The 17908-nt window shown below is 40.8% G+C and overlaps 1 protein-coding gene across 1 annotated transcript; it reads right to left on the reverse strand.

Moving 5' to 3' along the window:
- Nucleotides 1–3791: 3791 nt before the first annotated feature.
- Nucleotides 3792–10465, reverse strand: LOC143742271 (uncharacterized). The gene is made up of 6 exons (XM_077235048.1): nt 9754–10465; nt 8584–8819; nt 8322–8394; nt 8133–8223; nt 7186–7295; nt 3792–6033 (listed from the first exon to the last, which is right to left on the reverse strand). The coding sequence occupies exons 1-6, from the start codon at nt 9884–9886 to the stop codon at nt 5723–5725; spliced, it is 954 nt and encodes a 317-aa protein (XP_077091163.1). The 5' UTR covers nt 9887–10465; the 3' UTR covers nt 3792–5722.
- Between the last annotated feature and the right edge of the window lie 7443 nt (nt 10466–17908).

Here is a 17908-nt window from a genome sequence, read left to right on the forward strand (position 1 = left end):
GCGGGCGGACAGAAGGATGGGCGGATGATTGGAAGGATGGGCGGATGAGAATGGATGGGCGGGCAAAACATCTGGATGTATGGAAAGATGGACCAAGACAGACGAATGGACGCACGGACGAACGGGCTAGACCTCTGGATGTATGGATTTAACTTAATTTATTCTTTCATTTATTTTTATATTTATTTATGCATTCATTTAGGTTTATATTTATTCCTCACATGTGTATTTCCATATTTATTTTTACTTTTCCATGTGCAATATGGAAATAAGAGAAACTCTTATTTATTTATTAATTATTAATTTCCGCAGGTTTTGGGCCTCCATATAGGCCTACTGCTGGATTTTGGGCCTTAGTCTCAAAGCTGCTTCTCATCTTTCATTTTCTATGAAAACATTCACACTGTGTGTAAAAACAGGCAGGATTCACCTGTGCCACAAACCCCAGGGCAAAGATAGCAGCAGTCACACTGAGAAGAATATTTGCATGTCTAAAGACTCATGCAGTCCCACACACCAGCATCTTAATCCTGTTTGCAAATACAAAATTAAAAATAGTATCAAGACGGGTTTGACATTGATAATTCATAAAGCCACAGGGAGGCTGCTATAACCACTAAGAGAAATAAAAACTACCTTTATCCCACATTTCTTTGCAACTTCAGAAGTCATATACAACACTGCTTGATGTTTTTTTCCTCTGATGCATAACAGAGCTAAAATTAATGTGTCGTGAGCTGTTTTGGCAACACAAATGAATGTGGAAGCTTCCTCTGAGAATAAAACTGAACTGAACACTTTCCCTATGGACATTTAAAATTTTTGTGCATAGTTTATATAGGTCTTGGAACTGGGTACTGAACCTAAAATAAACAGGAAAAAAAAGTGTTGCTCGCCTTATAAAACACTACAGATAATGAGTGGTTTCACTGTACAGTTCACAGCAAAATGATAGCTAGGTGCATTGGCTTTTCCTTTCAGACGTCCACAAATGCATCATATTTTGGTCACTGATGCACCACACGGTTTGGGCGCAGAGCTCACATATCCAAAACTGACCTTGATTTAGCTGTAGGTTAGTCATGCAATACATCCTCCTACTACTGGTTGTGCTTATTTTAGACTGTAGGTCTAGTTTAGATCTCGATGATGGGTCGTGGGTCTATTCTGAAGGCTTCTGGACAAAAGGAAAAAACAATGATGCACAATTTTGTTCTTTTTAGACCGAAGAATTTTACGCTGTGAAATTTTAAAATGTTTCACTTCATGGGAATTATATGAAACTTGCTATTTAAAACCACACAAAACAATATGAACATGATTGGAAAAGGTATTGTAAAAAAAAAAAAAAAAAACTCATTTTCAGGTCAAAAACGACCAGCATAGGAAATTAATGAGAAATCTGAAGATATAGAGCAGGGGGCGCAGATCAGCGCAGATGAAGTACCTATAATACAAGAAATTATTTCTAAAAAAATACTATTATGAACAATACATACACACACTCCCTTGCCATTTCATTAAGTGCACCTTGCTAGTACAGAACTGACGCTCACTGGATATTTTCTCTTTTTCGGATCATTCTCTGTAATCCCTAAAGATGATTGTGTGTGAAAATACCAGTAGATCAGCAGTTTCTGAAATACTCAGACCAGCCTGTATGTCACCAACTACATGTTATGTTCAGAGTCACTTAAATCAGCTTTCTTCTGATGCTCAGTTTGAACTTTAGCAGAACGTCTTGACCATGTCTATGCCTACATGCATTAAGTTGCTGCCATGTGATTGGCTGATTACAGTAGATATATTTGCATTGGCAAAAAGGTTGAAGTGTGTGTGTGTACTACACACGTCCCTTCATCCCACCAGATGGCAATACCTAAATATTAAAGAATAAAACATTAAAGAATTTATATTATTGAAACAAAACACATTAGCCTAAATTTATTTTATTCATTTAAAAATGGGTTGTTCTGGTGTTTATTATTGCACTTTGTATTACATTTCTGGGTTTATTAGTCTCCAAATAACAGCTTGTGTTATTGTATTTTTATGCAGAAACAGTTTAAGGTTTTCTTTCATATACTCCATGTTTTTATACACACCTGTTCATCTGCTGGTTAATGCAAGTATCTAATCCAAGGGTTAAGGACATTGTTTACCTTTATAGAATCAAGAACGTTGATAAAATGTTTGCTCACCGTCCTCTGTCTCCTGAAGCAAAACCAGCTGAGAAATTAATAATTGTAGCAACGATCACACAATCGGAAGAGATCTTATAATGAAAACCCGTCTCGTGTCTCATTAAACTCCCCATATTAATTAAAAGTCTATTCCCAGAAAGAGACAGGACCAGGTACGAGGGCAAATGTGGTTAGCACATCCCATTAGCTGTGTAAACGCATTGATTAAGGTTGATGGGAGAGAAGCGGCTCTAATTGATGGAAGCAGATTATTCTGGGACGTCCAGCCCCTGTGGACTGTGGAAATCTCACAGCATTTATCCCTCTCTCTGTCATTAATTCACACGAATTCAACATGTCATGTTTGAGCTGACAGCCAGACTTAAATGAAAACACAACACGCGCGCTATGACATTAATCAAGTTAGGCTATTTATTAGGCTACTACTTAGGGATTAGATTCGCTGTAGGAAACACAGGGTCTGGAAAGACGAGGGGAATAATTTGATATATTACACTGTAGCGTCCTCTGTTGCTCGCACGAGGAACTGCATTCTTCAGGAGTAGTTCGTGGTTTGAGGTTATGCACATAAACTAAAGAAAAATATTTGTTCTTACAGTAACTTGCAAGAAGTTTAAATGGCTGCGCTGATGCCTTTAAAGCTCATTTTATGCTAATGCTATTCCTAGTTAGTACCTAGACTAGTTGGCTGTCACTTTTTATTAGACAAGTTCAAGTCTGGTCCACTTTGCAACTTATTCTGGACAAGAACCGCCCACTTGATGACAACTTAATGACACATAAAGCGGCCAATCACAGTTCAACCCACAGACTGGTTTGCAAAAAAAAAAAAAAAAACTGAACGTTTCCTTCATCTAATTTCCAAGCATTTGATGAAGAAAACCTTTAGAAATATATTCTTAAATGAGACTTCCTCAATAGTGCTCATTGTAAGCATGACTTGTGCACCACGACGGCCAGATATTGCATAGAAACTATTGTGTGCAAAATTCATCAGTGGATCAATGAATGGCAGAATAATAGATCGACTTTGGCCATAAATGGATGCACAAGGTAGAACCATTTTAACATTTGCCAACCTTTGACTCAAGGCAAGATGGATTGATGTCCTTTCTGCCAGTCTAACCCATACCATCTACATGTAAAAACAGATATTGAGTTACATCAGACCAGGTGACATCAGTTTTGAAGAGTTTGCTGGTCTTACCTGACAGTAATGAGAAGATCTCAGCTGTTGAACTCCATGTTACACCTCGCTGTTTTTTCACACCATCTGCTATAAACTCTAGAGACTGCGGTGTGAGAAGATCCCAGAAGATCAGCGGTTCAAACTCAAAGCACTCCTTCATTTTATGTGCAGCAGAGCCATATTTCTTTACAACTGAACATCTTACTTTCATGCATCAACCTGATTGGCTGATTAGATGCTTGCATTAATGAGCAGATAAACAGGTGCGTCTAAACAAATGGAGTGCATATGGAAGAAAAAACTGTTACTACATAAAAAAATAAAAGGAGACATGCTTTTCAGACTAATAAACCCAGAAATGTAATACAAAGTGCCATAATAAACACCAGCAAAACACATTTTATATTTGGAATTTATTTAAGGCTTTCAACAGTTGCTTATATCAATCAGCATAACACATACACAGCAAAAAACAACAACGAGCACAGAAGTGCGGTGTCTTATTGCATGCCATTCACCTCCGATGATCTCCAGATGCTAAATTACATCATTCAAAGTCCATGCAACAAAATTATGAAAATAATTTTCTAATAGGACCAGTGCCATGTTTTGTAAACGTTTTGATTTCAGAACTACTTTGGAACTTTAATATTTTTTCCCTAAGAAAGATTATTTCGTTATTCTCAACAACAAAAAAAGAGTGGCAAAATTACGAAAACATATTACAACAGGGGAAATCTGTAACTAAAATATCTGTAACTTCTTAACCACGTATGAAACATCTAATCTAGTGTAGTGATCACATTTAGTATTTGATTCAAGCTTTAAAAAAAGAAAGCTCAAAGCTGTAACGTTGCTTTACTGCTCATCAAAGGTTCATCATCAAACACGTCCAGATTTAACTCTTTTAGAAAACCTCGTTTGCAGTTCTCACGCCTGAAAAGCTTCAGAACACATGATTGTCATACCAAAAACATGCAGCTGTGTAAAACCTCCAGGCCATGGAAAACATTCAAATGAAACATGAACTGAAAAACAATACTAGCTGGCTTGGATACGCTGCAGTGGCCTTGACCTCACTGAATCACACAGGGAAATGAAGTGAATAGAGGTGCACACTGACATATACATGACTGATTCAAAATAAAGAAGATACAGCAAACACTTGTAAAGTTAAAAGGAAACATTCAAATTCACACACCTTCATTGCATTAGCCTGCATTAAATCACTGCAAACTATTGTAATGATATTAGAAATGCTGATTCCTATACAGTTTTTTGGCTATTGGCTGACATTTTTTTCCACACCCACATGGCCTCGATGATGTCAGCTAAAAGGAAAGTCACTTCAGAGACTGAGCAGATTATGACAAATGACAAACATTTTCGTATTTGGAATAACATTTATAAATCATTTACAGACCAAAAACATGTACACTAAAGCTTAAAAGTTTGGAATTTTTTTTAAATGTGAATTATTATTACAATAATATAACTGTTTTCTGTGTGAATTTATTTTCAAATGAAATTTATTCCCGTGATCAAAGCTGAATTTTCAGCATCATTCCAGTCTTTAGTGTCACATGGTCCTTCAGAAATCATTCTATTATGCTGCTCAAAAAACACTTATTATTATTAATGTTGAAAACAGTTAAGCTGCTTTATATTTTTGTGATAACCGTTATGCACTACTAGTCATAAGTCTGGGGTAATTTAAAAAAAAAAAAAAATTTTTAATTTACAAATTTAAAAAATACTTTTATTCAGCAAGGACACCTTAAATTGACAGTAAAGGCTTTTATATTGTTACAAAATATTTACATTTAAAATAAATGCTGTTCTTTAGAACTTTCTAGCCATCAAAAGATGCCTGAAGAAAATGTATCTCAGTTTCCACAAACATATGAAGCAGCACAACAGTTTTCAACATTGATAATAATCAGAAATATTTCTTGAGCAGTAAATCATCATATTAGAATGATTTCGAAAGGATCATGTGACACTGAAGACTGGAGTAATGATGCTGAAAATTCAGCTTTGATCACAAGAATAAATTACATTTGAAAACATATTCAGATAGAAAACAGCTCTTGTAAATTGTAACAATAATTCACAACATTACTGTTTTTACTGTAACAAATAACAGCAGCCTTGGCTTTTGAATGGTAGTGTATTAAGAAAGTAAACCGGCTGGATTTTGATTCATATTAAGGATAAATGCACTGAAATATGTAGATGTAGACGTCGAACCAACGAGTAGTGTTCGCTTCATCATGAGGAATTCAATAAATAAATATATAAATAGATTTCTGTTTGATTATCGTCACAGTTACTCAAGCCTGTTGCGTCTCCGTAATCCTCCAGTCAGATCTTCTGGAAGTTTCTGAGTGCCGGTGACGTCACCCGAGTCCTCGAGGGAGGGCATACTAGAGTCACTCTCACTCCCCGCGTCTCCCTCTCCCGCTGTGTGTTTGCTCTCCTCATCCTCATCTTCCTCTAGCTCAGAATCAGGTCTGAGCGCTCGGTGATCGAGCGGCTGCGTTTCATCATGTGTTTGTGATTCCAGACGAGTTTCTGGAAGAGCTTCGGCTGAAGTCAAAGTCTCGATGAGCCTGTCTAGATTGCGTTCACATGTCGGCTCTAAAAGAAATAACCAAGTGATTTGCATCACCCAACGGCACAACAAATCAGAAGTGTGTATGTGGAGGTCATGTATTACATAAAGCAAAATACTTTCTGGCATCTATAAGTCTCAAGATTTTCTCCTTTTGTGTGTGTGTGTGTGTGTGTGTGTGTGTGTGTGTGTGTGTGTGTGTGTGTGTGTGTGTGTGTTTTTTACACATTCCTCTTAAATGTGTGCATATTATTTTACATTTGTGTGCATTATCTTAAATGTGCATATTTAGGATTTGTGTTTAGATGTCTTGTACAGCACTTTGGTCAGTCTTGTGGCTGTTTTTAAATGTGCTTAAACTTGAAACTTAAGATTCCAACATGCACATAATCACATATTTAGCATGATTTATTACCACATCATGATCTTCACTGCTCAACTCGACTGACAGGAATGGCAGCATGACCTTTGTGATGTTGGCCGATTCAGTGCTTTGTTTATCCTAATAATTTGCTTACGGTACATATTATTTTCAAAGACCGACTTCATTGATTGTGGTCGTCTGCATTAGTTATGCATAACTAGAATTTGCATTTGCACTATATATTGAGATATACTAGCAGCACTTACTCACTGACATGAATGTAAACCTATATATAAAAGATTTACACATGCGTACAATTAAGCTTTAAACTAAAAAATGGAGCAAAATGCCAGAACAATTTGATTTATAAATATAGATCAATAAAATGTCATTCACGGTACTGTAATGCAAAAACAGATATACTAATTAAATAAAGATAAAAATGGATAAATAATAGACAAATATAATGCGTAAGAACTTGAGTAGCTGATTTAAATCAAACAAAACATTAGAAAAAGCAAAAAATCCTTATACTACTTTGTACTAAAAAGTGTAATTTTGTAATTAGATGCATTATGTTATTGAGATTGAGTGGGAAATAATGGAAACATCCCTTCATTAATTCATCAGCTCATTTCGCCATGGAAGTTTTCAAAGGCCTTTAATACAATTATGACACTTGCAGTGTTACATGCAATGTTATTGACCAGTAGTGAGAGATTTAACATGCTGGCGTTAACCTGTGAAGCGCACGTGTGTGTGTGTGTGTGTGTGTTAATTGTGTGGGTTTGTACACGGGATCAGATGTGTTTACCTTCTATCCTGATGTTTGGAAACTCCATGCCTCTCTTCTTCATTAGCTGGCGAATGCACTGCAGCTGCGACATTATCTCGTTCTTCTGCTCCATGGCAACAGATTTCACACTGCAGAACAACAGAAAGAATACACAGCAGGTGGAAAAACAAGCCCACACGGATGAAACCGAACAACCAACCGGTGGCTATGAGCGTGCAAGCACGTTTCCATTTGAATGTCGCAAACCCCGCTCTGTTTGTTTTTGCATAACCAAAAACAAATGTGTACAAATGTGGCTTAACCCAGTACATTCTTCAAGAACTCAATATATCACGTTTATTTAAAACGAAGGGGTTTTAACATGGGTTAGCTAGAGCTGCACGATTCTGGATAAAATGAGAATAATAATTTTTCTGTTTAAGTTAGAGATCATGTTTCTTCCACAATTCTGAATAGGCAACTAAACAAAATACCATGTCATTTACCAGAGGTTCTGATGTCTATTTAAACATATTTTGAATGAAAAATATTATATAAAAATGTTTTTGAATTAATGATTCAATGACTCACTCATAAACTTATTTCATTACTGGATGAATCCGTGTTTTTGAACGAATCTCTTGAATGAACGATTCAATGACAAATTCATTTTTAACAGTCGCTTGTCGCCACCTACTGGTATAACGATGTAATTGATACAATCTTTATTTGAAGTGTTTCAAGTTAATTTCAAAAGGTGATTTACTCTATTTTAATCACTTCTGAAGACAGTGTTTGTATCAGAACTATAAACTTTCATCCCAGTACTTTTATTTTAATTATTGTAACACAGAAATAATGATACTGTGTGGTTGAAAAGACTGTTTTTGAAGCTGTTTCAAACCTATACATGACAAATGCTCTCTCCGCCAACACAGATCTGAATCAGTATGATCATATTTACTTTCACAATAAATAACTCTCACCAGTTTGTAAGCGGGTCCAGCTGGGTCAGTATGGAGCAGAGCATCTTCTCGGTCTGAGCCAACCTCTGCTCCAGCTCATTCAGCTGATTCTCTGGAAAAAATGACAAACACTGCACACACTGAGTATATGAAATAAATGGTGAGATTTTAGAAACGCAAATTTCAGCATTTTCATTCATGCACACAGACCCGTCTCCTCTGATTTTTTCACTCCTCGAGCTGTTTTTGCTTTCTGAGCTTCAGAATCACTTGCAGACTTTATCTGCAAACACAAAGACACGAGCCCATCAAACAGCGACCCAGAAGAACGGATGTTGTTTTTGCCCCTATAATGAAGCCTATTTTTAGGACCATTCATTTTTTATGCATTGTACCATAATTTTCTTGACCTTTCGTTAATGCAGAAGAAAAATTACTCTAGTATGCATAACATCAACAAATAAGTCACCACCTTTAGAAACTTATAAGCGGCAAAGAGCCCGACTCCGATGGCGTAGATGGGCATGAGAGTGAAGACGTAGCCCTTATTGTTGTTGTTGGATTTGTATTTGTCACTTTTCATCTCCTGCTCCATGAGTTTCTTCATCTGATGCATGTTCTCCACACTCTGGGACATCTGAGGCGCTGCGTTCTTGTGGAACTGCTGCTGACTTTTCACGCTACCAGGACCCACACCGGAACCAGGACCTGCAGAACAAACACAGACTCACAATCCTCAAAATATACATCAGATTCTACAGGGAGACAAGCTAAAAACTATTGTGAACATGAAAATGATATTAAAAATGGGGGTTTGATTTGTTGGAGCACAACACAAAATATAAATTATATCTAAAAAAATTAAACAATAAATTGTCAAATGTATTTTATGTTTACAGAATGTATGCAAACATGTAATATATATGAGATATAAGTATAGCATCTATAAATGCAAATATGCATAAAAGCAAATGACAGCTTGCTCTGCACTTTTACTAAAATACATTTTAACATGAAAATTATATTAAATATTAGGCTTTGATAACTGGGACAAAATATAAATATCTAAAAATAAAATAAAAGTTACTCAAATGTGTTTTATGATTTTAGGGCACAGGACGCATGTTAACATGCTAAACGTATTAATATGTTAAATATCTATCAAAGCAAATGACAGCTTGCTCTGTACTTTCACTACAAATAATTTTGAATATAATAATGATATTAAACATTGCGATTTGTTTGCTGGGTGCACGAGACAAAATATAAATATCTAAAAAATAAAATAAAGTTAATCAAATGTATTTTATGGTTTTAATTAAAGAACATAATGTACGTAAACATATATACGATATTTAGATAAAACTTTACAATATATGAATAAAAAATATGGATAAATGCAAATTACTGCTCCCTCTGCACTTTTACTAAAATAATTTTCAACATGAAAATGATATTAAACCTCGACTATATGAAATATAGATACAACAACAAGTTTACCTTTTGGAGTAAACTAAGGGTGTTAATACAAACTTCACAAACCAGAGACGTAGTAAAATGTGCAGAAAATCAACAATAACCGTCAAAAGGCCACAATAAATAGAGTAAACAAACACAGGTGTGCTCGTGCTCGTGCCCGCACCTCTCCTGCTGATCCGCGGGTCGAAGGACTGCGCGTCTCTGGCGCTGCCGCTGAACATGCGAGGAAACAACACGAACACCAGCAGCACTGCGGTGAACGCCATCACGAGCTGCTGCGAGGACGACAACACCATCTCTGTATGGGAACTAATGCTGATCAATTACATATACGAGAATAATGATTCACCAATCCCCACTGTTGACAAAATATCTTCTTCTGTTTGTGTGTAACGAGAGAAAATGCTCGAGACCGCCATTACTGACCTCTACAGGACCGGTGTGAAATTACAGCGTTATCCTGTCAGAATCCGATTACCATTTCCATAAAACTTGATCTAATATTCCGTGTCCGCCACAATCTCTCTGATATGATATCATGTGAAGAGAACGAATCACACACACACACACACACACACACACACACACACACACACACACACACACACACACACACACACACACACACACACACACACACACACACACACACACACACACACACACGTTGTGAGTTTTCATGTTTTATGGCACTTTCCAGATATAATTAATTTTTTACTGTAGCCTACAAACTGTATATTCTCTCCCCTTACACTAACCCTACCCTTAAACATTCAATCACAGAAAACTTTCTGCATTATTATATTTTCAAATATCTCTCCTTGATTTAGAAGCTATTTTCCTCATGGGGAGCCAAAATGTCCCCACAAGTCCAAGGATTTCGGATATTTTTTCTGGGGATATTTTTACCCCATAACGTTTTTACCAGGACACACACACACACACACACACACACACACACACACACACATGTAGTGTTTCCATGTTTTATGGGGACTTTCCATAGACATAATGATTTTCATACTGCACAAACGGTATAGCCTATTCTCGCCCCTTATAAATATTCTCTCTCCCTATAAATGTATTGGAATTGTGAAAAGCACATATTTCTTAAGCTGTGCCTTTAGCCCCGTTGTACCCTATACTGGCGTGTGAAACAACACATTTACTGAAACAAAAAGCTAGAAAGAATTATCAGTGGAAAATGGCAGAGACAGTTAGTTGAGCTGTATGAGGCCATTATATCTCTCAATGCACACTTCATTAAAGGTTTCAGAGAAAAACACGGTTATATTTTACAGATTTATTTTTTTAATTTGAATGAAGATATTTTACTTTAATTTTGTTTTTTGTTTGGCAGTCATTTGACCTTTTTTAATGAATTCTTTTTTTATACAGTGTACAAAACTTATTTTATGTATTTTTTCTAGATTACTACAATCCAACACATTCAATAAAGTGACAGCATTAAAAGCTCTACAGAGAAACACCCTTACTTTAAAAAAAATCCTGGTTTATTAAGATCAAACACCTTCAATAAAGTGACACTAAAAATTCTAGAGAGAAACACTGTTATTTTATAGATTATTACAATCAAAAATAAAACGGTACAAATTTTAAATGAAAATACTGTATTGATTAATAGTAAAAGTTTCATCGAAATGTAATGAATGAAAAGTTTTCAACTTATAAAACTGATACATCTTGTTGTATAATTCATTGTTTTATATAAATTGACAAAATTTTACAGCGGTTAGTAAAATAAGATTGAAAGTAGAAAACAAATGAAACCCAAGAAAGAAAAGACAAGAAAATGTCAAAAAGGGAGATATTGGCTCTGAGACGGTGAAACGGGACTTCCTGATTTAGATTAAAAAAAATTCAGGAAACGTTGGGAGGACTTGACCTCATTTGTACCCCAACCAGCCAATTCTAAAGAAAACAGAGTGATATCTATAGTGGCAATAATACAACTGATAAGCCACCTCGAATTACGAGAGAGAGAGAGAGAGAGAGAGAGAGAGAGAGAGAGAGAGAAGAGAGAAGAGAGAAGAGAGAAGAGAGAAGAGAGAGAGAGAGAGAGAGAGAGAGAGAGAGAGAGAGAGAGAGAGAGAGAGAGAGAATTTAGGGGTGGGGGATACAAACATAACCAAAGCAGATGTAATTTACACTTCAGTAGAAGAGACAGTGAATGCTTTAGGCTAACAACAAGGTAGTTTTAGGATATTTAGGAAAATGCATGTAACATTTTTTTAATTTTACAGCTGTTATTTAACAAACTGAAGTACAAAATAATTCTGCTTCCAAAGTGACTAAAAAATGTCTGAATAAGGTTACATTTCCATTAAAAGAGCTAATAATAATAATAAAACACTTATTATTACGCCCATAATCTCATTCGCATCAGGAAGGGTAATAAATGGAATAGTGCTTTCTACCAGCACTGGGCACAATAAATATTTGGTTATGGCCTTCGGGCTTGCCAACAGTCCTTCCGTATTTCAATCCTTTATCAATGAAGTCTTTCAGGACATGTAAGACTGTTGTCACAGTGTTGGGTTTGTGTTCCCTGGTGTCCACTAGAGGTCCTCCTTCTCCACGGTGTCATTCACTTTTGGAACTACATTCCCCACAATCCTTGTCTGCGCTCATCACTGTTCATTGCACTCAGCAACTGTTCTTTGCACTCTTGTTCCCCATCATGATCGTCATGTTCTGTGTGTATATATACCCTGCCTGTTTAGTGTTTGTTACGGAGTCGTTGTTATTCGTCACACCACCTTGTAGTCTGCCTGTTTCTGTTTTGTTTTGTTCTGTCTTGTATTGATATTATGGACTTTGACCCCCTGCCTGAACTGTTGTGAGTACGGATTCCCCATTATAATAAATTACTGCTACTGGAACTTACCTGTTTGTCTGTGTGTGTACCGTGACAGAACGACTCCGTCATGAATAGTTCCAGCAGTATGGGGTTCCGGGCCTCTTCCTCAGCCACCGAGGGGGGGAGATCACAATCTGGAGAAGTACCACCTCGAATGAACATTCTCGAGTGTTTTGCACTGTGGGCTCGCATCACGGAGGAGACCGTGGCGGGAAAGTCCCCCGAGGCCCCTTCCTTCGAGAGAGGAGGATCGTTTGAGGGTACTCGTCTGGCCAGGTTTTCGGGGATCCGCAGAGGTCGCAGGAGAGGACGGGCCAGAGGTGAGCTCCGGAACCACTCTCCGTTTCGGTCACTCCTCGACCCTGGGCTGGTAATGTCCAGCCTAGAACTCCATCCACCGTTGATCCCGTCCAGCACAGAGCCCTCACCCCTGGCCCCGTCCAGCACAGAGCCCTCACCGCTGGCCCCGTCCAGCACAGAGCCCTCACCGCTGGTCCCGTCCAGTACAGAGACTGCTCACATCACGTCTGCCCAGCCTGAGACGGTTCAGGCCACGTCTGCCCAGTCGGAGACGGATCAGGAGATGCCCATTCTCGTGGCCGCGAGGGCACTGACCGACTATTTAGAACATCTAGCCCAGATCCTGGATATGCCCTTCAGACCTTTCGTGTCTGTTGTGCCGGAGCCAGTGTCTGCTGTTCCTGAGCCGGAGCCAGTGTCTGCTGTTCCTGAGCCGGAGCCAGTGTCTGCTGTTCCTGAGCCGGATCCAGTGTCTGCTGTTCCTGAGCCGGAGCTTGTTTCTGTGTTTGTTTCTGTGTTTGTGTCTGCTCCTGAGCCGGTGTCTGCTCCTGAGTCGGTGTCGCCCGGTGGACCGGTGTCTGCTACTGAGCCGGTGTCTGCTCTTGAGCGGTGTCTGCTCCTGAGCCGGTGTCTGCTCCTGAGCTGGTGTCTGCTCCTGAGCCGTGTCGCCCGATGGACCGGTGTCTGCTCCTGAGCCGGTGTCGCCCGATGGACCGGTGTCTGCTCCTGAGCCAGTGTCTGCTCCTGAGCCGGTGTCGCCCGATGGACCGGTGTCTGCTCCTGAGCCGGTGTCGCCTGATGGACCGTCTGCTCCTGAGCCGGTGTCGCCTGATGGACCGTCTGCTCCTGAGCCGGTGTCGCCTGATGGACCGTCTGCTCCTGAGCCGGCGTCGCCCGATGGACCGTCTGCTCCTGAGCCCCATAAATTTTTTATGTCAGTGAGCTCGGAGGGTGAGAGGTGATCTCCACCAAGAGCCAGCGCGAGAGATTGTGGTTTTGTGTTCGCTTCTGGCCCGAGATACTCATCTCCGCTCACTACCGTCGCCTGCATTACTGACTCTGCATCAACCCACTTTTTGAGGAGGTTGAGGTGATAAATTTGGTGTGCTCCGCCCCTATCTGTTCGAACTACTTCACAATTGAGATCGTTGACCCGCCGTGTGACCTCAAAAGGTCCTTGCCACTTTGCGAGTAATTTAGAGCTGGAAGTAGGGAGTAATACAAGAACTTTATCTCCCGCTGTAAATTGATGAAGTCTAGCCCCCCTGTTGTACAGCTGGCTCTGTCTGTCCTGGGCCTGTAACAAATTCTCCATTGATAGCCGCCCCAAAGTGTGGAGTTTTGTTCTCAGGTCCAAGACATACTGAATTTCGTTTTTACTAGCGGTCGGTCCGTCCTCCCAAGTTTCTCTAAGAACGTCTAATACCCCGCGGGGCTGCCGCCCATAGAGAAGTTCGAAGGGGGAAAACCCCGGGGAGGCTTGGGGGACCTCGCGTACAGCGAACAAGAGGGGTTCTAGCAACTTATCCCAATTTTTGGCGTCTTCGTGAATGAACTTCCGAATCATGGACAAAATGCGATTAAACCGTTCCACTAAGCCGTCTGCTTGTGGGTGGTAGACGCTAGTGCGAATCGATTTAATGCCCAATAATTCATAAAGTTCGCGAATAGTTCGTGACATAATCGCCGTGCCCTGATCGGTGAGAATCTCTTTAGGGATTCCCACCCGGGAGATTAACGAGAAGAGCGTGCTTGCAACACTTTTGGCAGAAATGTTACGAAGCGGGACTGCTTCAGGGTACCGCGTTGCGTAATCCACCAGGACTAACGCAAAGCGGTGCTCACGTGCTGACCGTTCTAATGGCCCGATGAGGTCCATACCAATTCGTTCGAAGGGGACCTGCATTAATGGAAGGGGGCACAATGGTGCTTTTGGATTGGCCGGTGGATTCACCAACTGACATTCACGACAAGACGCGCACCAACTGCGCACGTTCTCGTGAATGCCCGGCCAAAAGAATCGGGCCATGAGACGGTTTAGTGTCGCCGTTTGACCTAAATGCCCGGCCATTGGATTACAGTGAGCTGCCTGGAAAAGCATTTCCCGGCGGCTTTAAGGGAACTAACAACTGTGTTGTATCTTCTTTTGTCTGGGTGTCTTGGGTCACCCGATACAACTTATCTTTCACAACAGCAAAATAGGGATAAGAGAGCGGTTGGTCTGGGTGGAGTACCTGACCGTCGATGGAACGGACCTGATCAAACGCACATTTTAACGTCTCGTCCTGGGACTGCTCAAGGGGAAAATCATTGCGCTCTGTGAGGATGATTCTCTCCAGAGCCCTCCGTTCCCCCTTAGCAGAAGCCAGAGGTCCCGGCTCAGCATCTCCCACCTGAACAACCGCTGTCTTTCCCTTGCTTTTCTTTTTCCAAGAGGCATCCGCGCACAAAGACCCCAATAATTTACCAAAAGTCGGCCAATTCGTTCCCAGGATTAGCGGATGCCGGAGGTGCGCGGTTAACTTCTAGGAGTGGTCGAGCGACGCCGGAGTGGTCGAGCGACGCCGACCCCCTGGGTGGGGCCCTGGTTGCCCGGGACGGGTTCCGCCGGAGGCCCCGTTCTCCACCTCGACGCCGGCCGGGACATAGGCCCCCCACGAGACCTGGGAAGGGGGACAGGTTTGGGGAGAGAAGGGGACGAGAGAGAGAGAGTGAGAGAGAGAGACAGATGGAAGGGGCTCGCCGACCCCTGGGCACGCCACCATGTGATCCTCCGCCAGTTGGATGGCCTGGTCCAGCGACGTCGGGCGGTGACACTGGACCCACTGCGCGGTTTTCTTGGGCAGCTTCGCGATGAACTGTTCCAGTACCACCTTGTTGATGACATCCTCGAAGTCGCCTCCGTCGGCCATCAGCCATCTGCGGCAGGAGTCCCGGAGCTGCTGCGCCATGACGAAGGGCCGGCCGGACTCGTCCAGGCCCAGGGACCTTAACCGTTGGCGATGTTGTTCCGGAGAATGGCGCGCCTCAGGCCTTCATAGACCAGGAGATTCTGGACTGGCAGTTGGTGGGCGGCTACCTGCGACTCGCCTGACAGTAGGGGGATGAGCCGCAGGGGCCAGTCCGCTCGGGGGCATCCCCGGGCCTCGGCCGACCTCTCAAAAAGGTCCAGGAACGCCTCCGGATCATCCTGGGCCCCCATTTTATTGAGAGGCAGGGGCGGGGCCGAGGCCGTAGCTGGATTGGGGACGGCCCGAATCTCCCGGTCGAGCCAGCTCCGGAACAGCTCACGGTCTTCTTGCTGGCCTTGGAGAAGCAGCTGGAATCTCTGATCTTGCTCCTCCTTTACGGCCAGCAGGGCGTGGTGTTGTTCCCTGTGAAGACCATGCGAGCGTTTGGATAAGGTCCGCAAATGGCGTTCCCGGCGGGTTCTGCATGGCGGTGGCGGTCTTCTCCTTCCCGGGTTTCGGCACCAGTTTGATAATGTCCGTGTATGTGGGTGTAGGAAGAAGAAGACAGGGTCGGCGAACTTGGGACTAGCACTTTATTTATAACAATAAAGAAAAAGAACAAAAGAAAAGGTGCGCTCGTGCGCCTTCACCGTAGTATACCACTACAGCACTGAATACAAAAACACTCTGCCCGCTGTACCAGCTCTCGTTGTCTGTCTCCAGCTCTCAGTCAAACGACCACTCTTCCCGTTGCATAAATAGCTTAGTCCATTCAGTAAAAACTCTTTCCAATCCGCTTGCTCACTGCGGTTAACGGCTGCGGGGCGCGTGCGAGTCCCAGGAGCTTCTCTCTCTCGCTCTCTCCTTCCTGGCAGCTTATATGCGGTCTCCACGCCAATCACTGCAATCAGACACAGGTGTTCATCATCTGCACTTGACCTACTTACTCACTGCACAGCTCGCTGACTCGTCTCTCGCTACAGACTTCGCGAGACCCCGCCCCCCTCGCCACAAAGACAAATAAACCGTGATAAAAAAGTAAAAGAAAACAAACTACAATAAAACAAAGACAAATGAAATAGACCGGGAAAAACGTCAAGCACTAGAAATATACATAAAATGTATAAAGTAATCAAATGTAATAAAAAAAAACGATGCATCGTCTTTACTGTGTAAATTAAATACACATTTATAAAGTTAGAAAAGTTTGTTGTTTGATTAACATTAATAACAGTGGGTAATTTGAATAAAAAAGTAATAAAAAAATTAATTAAAAAAAATTATAATTATTATATGTGTTCCTGCAGAACATTCCTCTTATCTGTTAACGCTGAATATGTTTTTGTTTTTCTTTATTATCTTAATTTTTAATGTATGGATTTAAACTTTATATTACTTCAAAATTACTTTCTATTACAGCAAACATGCACAAAAGAATCTTGATCGGAAACACAATCACATGCACATCTAGCTCCAATACTTCTGGCCAATGGAGAGGCCAGGACGGTCGCCTTGAATCTCTAAATATAGTCGACTATAATTCTGGGAATCCAAACAGCAGGCAGACAAGCAATAATGAAATTAAAAAGTCTTAAAGTCTTAAATTAAAAAGTCTTAAATTAAAAAGTCTTCTTAAATGTGATTACCACTTCCAAAAAACTTAAATCTGATATTCCGTGTCTACCACAAAAGTCTCTCTTACATGATATCATGTAATAAAAATGAAACACACACACGAGATGCGTACAAAGTATTCCACAATATTTACTGAAACAAACCGCCGTACTTCTACATGGCAGCTATTGTAATTAATGATAACTGTTAAACTATAAAGAATGGGTATCAGTAGTAAATTACAGACAGCTGTATAGGCCATTATCTCTCTCTCTCTCTCTCTCTCTCTCTCTCTCTCTCTCTCTCTCTCTCTCTCTCTCTCTCTCTCTCTCTCTCTCTCTCTCACTCACTCAGCATCTTCTACTTTCAGTTTATATAGTGACATAAATGTTTATTAGTATTAAAGTGTAAAGTGCTTGATTTAAAAAAAAATAGACAAGAAACTTTGCGTTCACTCAAGAAACCCAAAAGAAATTGAGTGCAAATTGTAACATTTTGAGTAGATTCATTGAGTAGAAGTTTGTTTTTACAGTGTGGCAACATGTAGGCCTACAGTTATGTTGCTTAACCCT

The sequence above is a fragment of the Siphateles boraxobius genome, unplaced genomic scaffold, assembly GCF_051911475.1.
Source record: "Siphateles boraxobius isolate OS27281-9 unplaced genomic scaffold, OSU_SipBor_1 19, whole genome shotgun sequence".
In the NCBI taxonomy this organism is placed as follows: domain Eukaryota; kingdom Metazoa; phylum Chordata; class Actinopteri; order Cypriniformes; family Leuciscidae; genus Siphateles; species Siphateles boraxobius.